The 9,713-nt window shown below is 41.3% G+C and overlaps 2 protein-coding genes across 2 annotated transcripts; both read right to left on the reverse strand.

The window, feature by feature from the left end:
* Positions 1 to 181: 181 nt before the first annotated feature.
* krit1 (KRIT1 ankyrin repeat containing) lies at positions 182 to 6,756 on the reverse strand. The gene is made up of 17 exons (XM_044052489.1): positions 6,553 to 6,756; positions 5,797 to 5,972; positions 5,543 to 5,699; positions 5,373 to 5,465; positions 5,165 to 5,294; positions 4,831 to 5,074; positions 4,230 to 4,345; positions 3,939 to 4,082; positions 3,695 to 3,851; positions 3,190 to 3,297; positions 2,769 to 2,925; positions 2,517 to 2,668; positions 2,262 to 2,428; positions 1,630 to 1,717; positions 1,335 to 1,541; positions 598 to 714; positions 182 to 499 (listed from the first exon to the last, which is right to left on the reverse strand). Exons 2-17 carry the CDS (start codon positions 5,896 to 5,898, stop codon positions 410 to 412), a joined length of 2,229 nt encoding a protein of 742 aa, XP_043908424.1. The 5' UTR covers positions 5,899 to 5,972; positions 6,553 to 6,756; the 3' UTR covers positions 182 to 409.
* A 629-nt stretch (positions 6,757 to 7,385) lies between these two features.
* rpz2 (rapunzel 2) lies at positions 7,386 to 9,441 on the reverse strand. The gene is made up of 2 exons (XM_044052491.1): positions 9,354 to 9,441; positions 7,386 to 8,386 (listed from the first exon to the last, which is right to left on the reverse strand). Exon 2 carries the CDS (start codon positions 8,331 to 8,333, stop codon positions 7,647 to 7,649), a length of 687 nt encoding a protein of 228 aa, XP_043908426.1. The 5' UTR covers positions 8,334 to 8,386; positions 9,354 to 9,441; the 3' UTR covers positions 7,386 to 7,646.
* Positions 9,442 to 9,713: the final 272 nt, after the last annotated feature.

The raw sequence follows: 9,713 nt of genomic DNA on the forward strand, positions 1-9,713 counted from the left end.
ATTAATAAATTAAAAAACATATCCTGTGTGAATGATGCCAGTCAGTTATCTTCTTCAGTTTGAATCTATTTGTCCCAACAATCATTTTTCCCTTTGTCCATTTAACTGATGTCAAGCAGTTGTTTTATATGGTTTAAAATAGAATGATTCAAAAGTAACAGAAATAAATAATTCAAGTGCATCCATACAATCAGTTTATTAAAACAAAATTAAATAATGAACATATTTACAAAGCATGAAAATATATGACCTGCACAATGTGAATTTGTGAAAGATATTGATGAGACATAATCAAAATGGGGCACATGAGGGTGGTCTGAGTGATCGTCCAGACTTATTGCTGTCGGTGGAAACTGGTCAGAAGAATGTGGACTGGGCTCTTTGGCAGCTGTGGGTGTGTCGATAGTTTTCAACCGTAGGCATATTTGTCTGTTACAGCTTTATCATTTGGAGTGATCTGTCCACTCAGCTTCATTAAAAGCTTCACAATAAGGCCAGCCTGTGACGAAACAAAAAACAACAATGTCACAACATTTTCAGATTGCATTTTCATTCAGCATTTCAAACTTTAGCATCACTGCATTCATGAGTTCTTACCTGTTTTGTGTGCACAATGAAGTTCATTTTGTTATCACCACTGTGTATCTGGAAGTATTGGTCAGCGTGTCCAAGCTGCCACATGAATGTGCCATACTCCAAACTGATGAGAAGGACCTAAGGGATTTAACAAATTGTTACAGTTTCTTGTACCTAATGTTCAGTGAATAAGTACACAAAGCCTTTTCTAAGCTTAGACGAATAGTTTAACAGAAAATACACTTTAAAGCCTCCTACAGACCATAGACCGTATAGAAAAATGAACTGTCATTTTCTGAAAAAAATGTTTTACCTGCAACCTACTAGATGAGTCAGGCTGTCAATCACACTGGTGTCCACTGATATGCTATTAGTCTCTTCTCTATTTTCAAAAGTGACATAATGTTCCACTGAAAAAGACCTGAAACTTGTACCTGAGATACAAGTTTCTCAGGTACAAGTGAGAAGTGCGTTAATCTCACAAAAGTAGACTAAATCTCAGATAGATTGCCATTCCAAATGAGTTCTTCTAGCAACCAGTGGAGTTGCCCCCTGGTGGCTAACTGCCACTTCCATCCTGCTTCCTTGGCTTCACTTGTCAAACCAGTAGAATACATACATTTTTTTTCACAAACAGTCTACGCTACAGACACAGCAAACAAAACCCTAACCCTGACAAAACTATATGAATCTCTAAGCACTTGAGTTGAAATCAGGTCACACAAGAGGATTTGACACAGAGCTCTGTTGCATGTTACCTTGGTCTCCATATTCATGAGGTGCAGCCCCTTTGTGTTGACCCCAACGTAGACACGGATGACTTTGTGATTGCTGGCGCTGGCCTTGGTGTAGACCTGTCCTGTGAAGAAAGCTGCTCCATAGGTGGGGATGTCCCAGCAGTTCTGCAGGAAGAGTCGCTGCAGGTGGTGCATTTCTTTACTCACCCCTTCACTGGTGCTCAGGGCCTGTCAGAGCAGGAGGGGGGTGGAGGGGCCATAATTCACCTCAGAAGAGCATTAAAGAAATATTTACGTTGAAAAAAATTGAGCATACTTTGTATTCATGAAGAATCCTGTTGGTCCAGTGGTACGCTTTGCTTTTCACCTTTAATATTGGCACAATAGATTTCAGGTTCTCCTCGCTGTAGGACAAAACAGAAATAGAGCTTTTTGATTTGTACTGTAGGACAATCAAGCTGAATTCAAACCAATTCTGCACTGCACATGATTTAAAGGTTCAATGTGTAAGAATGAGTGACATCTAATGGTGAGATTGTAGTCTGTAACAAACTGAGGACTCCTCCCCTTCTACCCTCTCTTTTCCAACCACATTTTTCCATTCATGCTGCTGTACAGATATGGCAGTGCAAGATGGTGGCTGTCATGAAGCAAGGCCCTTGCCTGAAGTACATATAAAAGTCTTAGTCCAAGGCTATGACAAACAAAAAACAAATTATTTTGATGTTAAAGCAGTTAAATACTACCTGTGGATAGTATATTTAATTTCTCCCATAAAAGCCTCCTAAATGCTACAAACTGGATATTTAAACCCAATTACTGTCTCGTAAATACTTGTGACCTTTATGTTGCCCACACAGACACAGAAAAAAAAGGTTTCTTTTTATCATAAAAGCAGCCAATGCTGTCTGTATTTGAGCATAAATATAATCTGAAAACAGTTTTTACTTGAGGAAGCCTTGCTTGTGCTTTTTGCTTTCATAGTTGCCATAGATGATCTGCAAGAGGAGGCTGGCCAGAGTGATCAGCTTGGTGTCAGGAGCTGGAAAAAAGCCCTTCAGGAGGCAATGACGTGCTTCATCGAAGAGGATGAGGATGGCCAGCGGATCCTCCACCTGCAACAAAACATGTCGAGTCAGGACATTTTATTTAGCATATACATGACCTACTAAAATTAGCAGCCTGTTGTAAAATGTGAGCTACCTTTTTCTCAATTTCAAGAGGCAGTCGTACATCTCTGCGGAGGAACAGCTGTGGTGTTTCCCTTTGAGGATCCAGCACCGTCAGGTCTGTCACAATTTCAGTCCAGATCCGGAGATGCTGCAGGGGCTTATGGTACGGCTTCAGCTGCAGGTCTGAAACACAACACAAACACACACACACACCCCAGTTCTTTATCTTATAGTGTTTGGTTGTGGTTGGTCTCATAGCCACAGGGAGAGTGTAAGGGCTTACGGAGGTTCTCTGAGCAGATCCAGATGGTAAAGTATTGCTGGGTGTCCTGAGACAGACGCATGCCTTCCATGATCTGCTGTACCGTCGTGTTGTTGCCATGTTTTAGCTCGACAGAGCGATATGAGCCGTCCATGCGGTAGATGCGCACCTTCTCATACTGTGGAACATTCATATGCATTTATATCATTAAAAAAGCAAGTGAAACAGCTTGGTCAGTTTAAAAAGACAGAAGTCAAAAGACATTGAATAACATATTTGTAGCTTTCCTTAATGTGTATACACACATTAAAAAAAAAAAAGAAGGGGTTAGGCAAAGATAGCAATCAAACAAATTAGCATCTGCCATGAAAACTACAGACTGGACAAGTCTGATGCAGGATATGTTTCTTGTAATACAAACAGAATCTAATATCAAACTCACAGGTTTACTGCTGGCTTGCTGCAGCAGCTTCACAGTCTCCTCCCATTCGTTCTGTTTGTTCTCCTCACAGACCTGTAGAGGCGTTCTCTTCTGCTGGTCTTCTATGTGCTGTTGGTGGTAATAACTGTTACTTTTCTGCCACTGTAGCTTTACTGTGATATTTACAGTGGTGAACAACAGTACACATCCAGTACCGAGGTAGTCGCAGTCCAATGTGACGCAGAGTCTAGAATAGTCATATTATCATCCACATATATATGTATTCTGACATGCAAATAAGCCATTTAATCAAATACCTTCAGTGTCTGGGGTAAACCATTTTAGCTTGTATTGGTCTGTTAATCAGTTTCTACATGCAATATTTGGTTATAAGAAACACATGATTCCTGATGGACAGCAGTGTATATAGCTGTTGAAATATTAATTGGGACATTTGATAACTGCAGCTTTGGAGGGAAAAAAGAGGAGGAAGCAAGTGTTAAGACACCAGCGTCACATTTCATACCCTGTCGATCTCAGAGTGCTGTAGCAGGAGTTGCACTATCTCTGCGTGGCCTCCTCTTGCAGCGAAGTGCAGAGGGGAGCTGAGCTGGCCGTTAAGCAGGTTCGGATTACAGTTGCCTTTCTCCAGCAGCAGCTTGGTTGCCTCGACTTTACCGTGCCTGAATGGAAGCAAACAAATACAGCTCAACAAAAGAAACGTACAGATATTGCAATGCAGTCTCTCTCAGGTAGTGAGTCTGACTCACCAGCAGGCATAGTGAATGGGAGCCCAGTGGTCACTGTCCAGCTGCTTGACGGAGGACGCACTGTCCAGAAGCTTAGAGAGCAGCTCTGTGTCTCCTTCACAGGCACTGCGATGCAGAGGAAAGTCATCCACCCACTGGCGTTCTCTGCAAAGACAGGGAGGATGTCTGTTGAGTATAATTTTTACATTTTGCAGATCCAGATTTCAGAAAACAAAAAAAGAAATACTAAGACATAAAATGGACAAGAAGCAGATGACAGTGATGATGGTAATGTGGTCAAGAACGTCTCACTTGTCTTCTGTCACACAGTTGGGACCATGTTGCCACTTTTCCCTCTTAGGAATCTGGATCTTAGAGTAATCAGGGGCTCCCAGCCCAAAGTATGGGTTGATAATAACTTTGTCCACCTATATATAAAAGAATACAGTAGACAGGTAGAGTTTATATAATCAAGAAAAACAAAACATTTGATTTTGATATGTGATATTCACTCGTCCCAGGTTATAAATGCATAGTATGTAATCTCTGCTGATGATGACGACATCAAGAAGCAGCGTGGGATAGTAGGAAATCTTGTGTCGTCTCATGCAGTTGTGTGCATATGTATGTGCACTTAATGGCCATGAGTGACAAATACACACAGTAACATAGAAAGACAACACACTGGCTAACCAGTAGTACCAAATATGTATTCCTCGCTATGATAATTCAAAGGGGATTTGCCCCAGAATTTGTTGCAAAGATGGGCAAAGCTGATGATGTTTGTAACCTTGAATAGAAATACAGATTTCTATGGATCTTAAGAGTCTCTTGGTCCAAAAAAAATCCGCTGATTGTCTTGATACAGAAACCATTTCTAAACACCACCTCACTGCAGAACTAGGCCTCTCACCCGGTTGGTGTACTGCAGATCAGAGCCGTAAAGTGGGTTGAGGATGCACATGTCTGCCTTCTCCAGTGACATCATCTTGCTCTTGATCTCCAGGGCAGTGTAGCCCATGTGCAGACCCTCGTCACTTAGTTTGCCCTCGCTGCTATAGGCCGGGTTGCTGACGTTGGTCTTCACCCGCTCCACAGGCGCCGGCCTGAACAAAGCAGGGATGGCGTGAGGTATGGTGTGTTGCTCAGCTAACCATCTGTGGAAGACAAAGAAGAAACATATCAGCTTAATTCCACAGTGGTGTTTACTTCCAAAAATTAGAGCATCTTTTCAAACATATCCTCACTTGTCTAAGGCCAGGAGCATCTTGGAGGTGATGGAGCAGAAGTGAGCGCTGGTCTCACTGCACACACGCATGATGTCCTGGAAACAGTAGAAGCTGGGGCTCCCAGCACTGTAGACAGGCTTGCTGTTGTCTGTTTAGACATAATTAAATTGTGCATGGAGTTTAAATTGTTAAGTCATACAAGACACTATTTTCTTTACTTGTTCACCTTTAACACTGACTGGCACGATAAAAAGTGAAGCCTCTTTCCCTTCATTGTCTCCATCCAGACGAAATTTCTTCATGTGCACCACACGCTTTCCTGCAAACCAAAACTATTTTAAGAACAGGGGTAATGCCTGCAATGCCTGCAATTTACACTTCAAGAATCAGACTCACCTATGAAGCCTTGATTATTGGATATCGGTTTGATTTTGTCGTCAACATAATCCAATATGGATTTCGATTTATCTCCTCCTGCTTGGATCTTTGTCGCCAGGAGGACTTTCTTTCTTTTCTTCTCCTTCCCTTCCAAAGGCACTTCAATCAACAGAATCTTCACAAAAGTCAAAGGGAATTGACAGAATTTTCAGTTGCTTTGGAAAAAACATTTAGGATAGCAGGTGTTCAACTGCCAGACACAGCACACTTACCTCATAGGCTTTGGCTCTATACTCCTTCGAGCTCAGGCTGACTTGACTCTTTGGCCGAATGACGGCAACAAACACGTCCTCAAGGTAGTCCTCGTTGCCCATCCTGCCAGTGCCAATCTTTCCTCAGTCCTGACTAAACATCCTACTTGAAGGCCAGATGCTGTGCAGAGGCATTCCTGTCAGAGAATTGATGGTGGAGAACATGATCAGGACAAAACTTTTCAGTCAGTAACAGAATGAGAGGCTTAACAATGCAAAAGTTTTACTACTATAGTTATAGGATTGTCTTGTGCATAATAAACGTATAGCAACGTTTACACTTTATTGTGGACATTTTTACATACACATCAGGTTTAACCTGCTCAGGTTAACATTTAAGTGTTGATAATACTTACAGGTTAATACAAAATAAGTAAAAAAAAATAAAACGACAACAATAGTTTATATGACATTTAAAAAGCTTGAACAAAAGTAAATTGTCGCAGTCATCAGTTCAAAAAGCAACTTGTTGAGTTTGGACTAAGGTCACGCCCCGGAAACCAAACTCTGTTGACGTAAAACCGGTGTTATTATTACACTAAATATAATAAGACTGTGTGTTCATATCAAACACCGTATTATCCAACGTCGATATATTTTGCTTGTCTACAACACCCAGGATCAGGTTTAAGCCGTGAATCGGCAGCTGTAGCCGGGATGCTGCCTGCTAACTCTCACCATCTCCGTCTTTCCGCTCGATGAGCGCCTGAAACTTACCGAAAGCGATGCGACGCGTCGTTAAACGGAGCCAGCACAGGCTCTCGTAGTCCTCACAGAGAGTTTAATATGTTAAAATAAACACTCCTGGACCTGGACTCTGCTCCGGGTAAAACTTGTAGCGCAGATCTGAGTGTGATGAAGCGACTGTGGGCCTTTAGTTTGGGGCAGGGCTGCACAGACAAACAGAGGAATCACGTTACGTTTCTGTGTGGCAGCGCAGGGCGTAAAACAGCGGCCTCTGGTGGTGAGGTGGACTTCTGCAAAACAGAACTGCCCCAGTGTCTAAATTAAATTCTAAATTAAACCTAAAAAGGTTATATAACAAAAAAAAACATCCTGGTCCTTATGCAGAAATTAATTAGAATTCATATATTTTTTAAAGAATCCTTTCACAAGTAGGTTTGGAAAAAGCCTAGCTTACTTATGAAAACACCATCATTCCTTTTGCTTTTAGTCATATTGGAAAACACCCATCCCCAAAGACAATAAAAAGGTGTAAACAGGTGATTACAATATTGACAGTTTAACCTGTTTAACTACAGATGCTGGAATATTGTGCTTGTCTGCTGATGATGTTTTCCTTGAAAATCATCATCATTTAAAATAAAAAATAGTAAACTTTATTGCAATGAAATTAAAGGGTTACCAGGACAAGGTGATGTCTTGTTAGTCATCTATGGAAAACTGTTTGACAAAGGACGAGTATATATACTATATGTATATACACATATACATATACACACAAATATATATGGCTAGGTAGAGACACTTTTTTTAGGCATGAATACTTTTTGGTGTGGATAAAAGGCTTTCAAAAAAACACAGTGTGATCAACTAATAATTTATATATTTTATTGGAGCTATTGTATAAAACGTCAGCATTTATTGGCATACAAACAGCTGAAACATACAGTGGTCTCTTTGGAACAAAAAAATAACACACAATGTTGGTACGATTATTGAATTGCATCAATATGAAATTCAGGTGCAACTTAAATGCTCAAAAGCAAACAAGGTTTTGGTTTTATATATATACTGTATATATTTATATATTTAGAACATAATTGGTCTCCGTTTAGTGTGGTCCATGTTCAGGTAGACTTGTCTTTGCACTGGCTGAGCACCTCCTGCATCTTCTGCTGGATGTCCTCCACCCTCTTAGCCCACTTGTCCCGCACCTCATCTTCATCATCCTCTGTTACGGCTGTGTAGGCCATGAGTGCGATGAGTCCCATGTGGAACAGGTGGGCAATGTGTGAACATCGGTACTCCATGATCTTGAGGTCGCCCTCACAGTTTTCCAGGTACACCTTGAGCAGAGGTCTTCCAAACAGCGAGTTTGTACCCATCACTCCACGGTAGTATATATCCAGACTCATGTCGCTCTTGTCTTTCTCATATATCTTCTCAAAGATCTCCATGTAGCGCTGAGTGTTGGCAGGATCTTTCTTCACCTGTGCCACCATCTTGTTGAAGGCTTCGTACTGGTGCTTGATGTACTCCTCATACTTGCCGTAGGTTTCGTTCACCTCATCGATGCGGATCTTCTTCAAGCATTGGTGGTTCTTCTTTGAAATGCTCTCTAGCTTTGAATGGATCGCCTGGAAGTCCTTGTCCAGAGGGTGGCCCTCCTCTTCAACCAGGCCCTTGCGAGCCAAACCGACCAGGGAGGAGACGATGCCAAAGATGGGGTCGAAAGAGGACGCAAAACCTGATACCTTCTCCACACAGCACAGCACCTTGGCTGCAGTTTTCTTGATTTGTGCTGCATCAGCCATCACCGTTGCTTTTCTTCTGCCACTTTACGGTCTGCACAAAGTGAGTCTGGAAGCTGTAGAGATAAAAAAAAAAAGTTCTGTGAGACATACACACCCATAGTACATCAGGTGCTGACCACAACCTTTCTAGAATTGGAGCTTGACCTCAAACTTGTATTAGTTTAGGTTCATGCATCCCACGTGTCACCAGCTGCTGCGTGTGTGCCATATTGTGAAAGGTGTCATCTTACACTCAAATGTTACAAGCAACAGGTTTCCCACAATGAGGGGCTTGTGTTTCACACAGCATGAACATTTTAGCAGAAGATGAAACATAACTTACAGAAAAAATTGTGTTCTTACTGATAATAAAATCAGCCATTGTTTTTTTTACAGAAACTACTTATTAAAGTCAATCACAGTTTGTCAAAACACTTACCACACCATGAATGAACTGCATTTTTACTTTATAATTGTCTATTCATTTCCTTAATTGTTTACTATTCAATGTTCCACCACAATTAACACATTTTTTTTATTTATTTAAAGTGAATTTAAGTATTGTGTGAAATCCTTTTTATGACACATAGTTCATAACAAAATGCTTAAGTGGCATATAACAGAAGACCACAGACTCCAAACCGACTGTAATAAGTATGTCTCATAACTTTGGTATTAATCATCCTTCTCAATGTTGTCCTGCTGGAAAAATAACTCAGAAACAACAGTGGGTGTGTCTTTGTCGTTCCTAGTAACACAAGAAAGACTGGAAATAAGCAAACGGATGCAGGCTGCGACCTTTAATCCATCATCTTTACCACGTCAACGACCTCCATTAGATATTTACCACTTTTAAATTCACCTCAGGGTGGGCAGCTGTTTTCAAGCTTCCTTCTTTCATTTCCTGATTTATCGATCACACACACAACAGTCACAGTCATTCACCTACTCTCATGTTGTCATTTCCAATTAACTCAGCCATTAGCCAACATCAATCAGTGAAGAGATTTCAAAGCACAGAAGCAGCAGATGCTTACTCACCAGAGATAAAAGTGTTGGTGTTCCTCTGACTACAACAGCCGTGTTGCTTTCTCTTCCACCATTTTCCTCCCTACAGTCAAAGGAAGGACAACCCCTTCCAGCCAAATAAGGGAGTGAACACGAGGAAGTGACTCATGTAGACCCTGTGCTGATTGGATGATGGGATGCACTGCAGCCCCAACCACACGCCTGCAACCCTGCAGGACACCCTTTTCATTGTGTTATTACTGTGGGTCCACACCTTCTAAACCACGAGCTGTGACTGTTTATCACAGACATGATCAGAAAACACCAGTGGAAAATACGTGTTAGAAATAAAATCCCTTTCAGTATCACTGAGATACACTGAAGATAATGTGC

Source organism: Solea senegalensis, linkage group LG20 (assembly GCF_019176455.1).
Source record: "Solea senegalensis isolate Sse05_10M linkage group LG20, IFAPA_SoseM_1, whole genome shotgun sequence".
Taxonomy (NCBI): domain Eukaryota; kingdom Metazoa; phylum Chordata; class Actinopteri; order Pleuronectiformes; family Soleidae; genus Solea; species Solea senegalensis.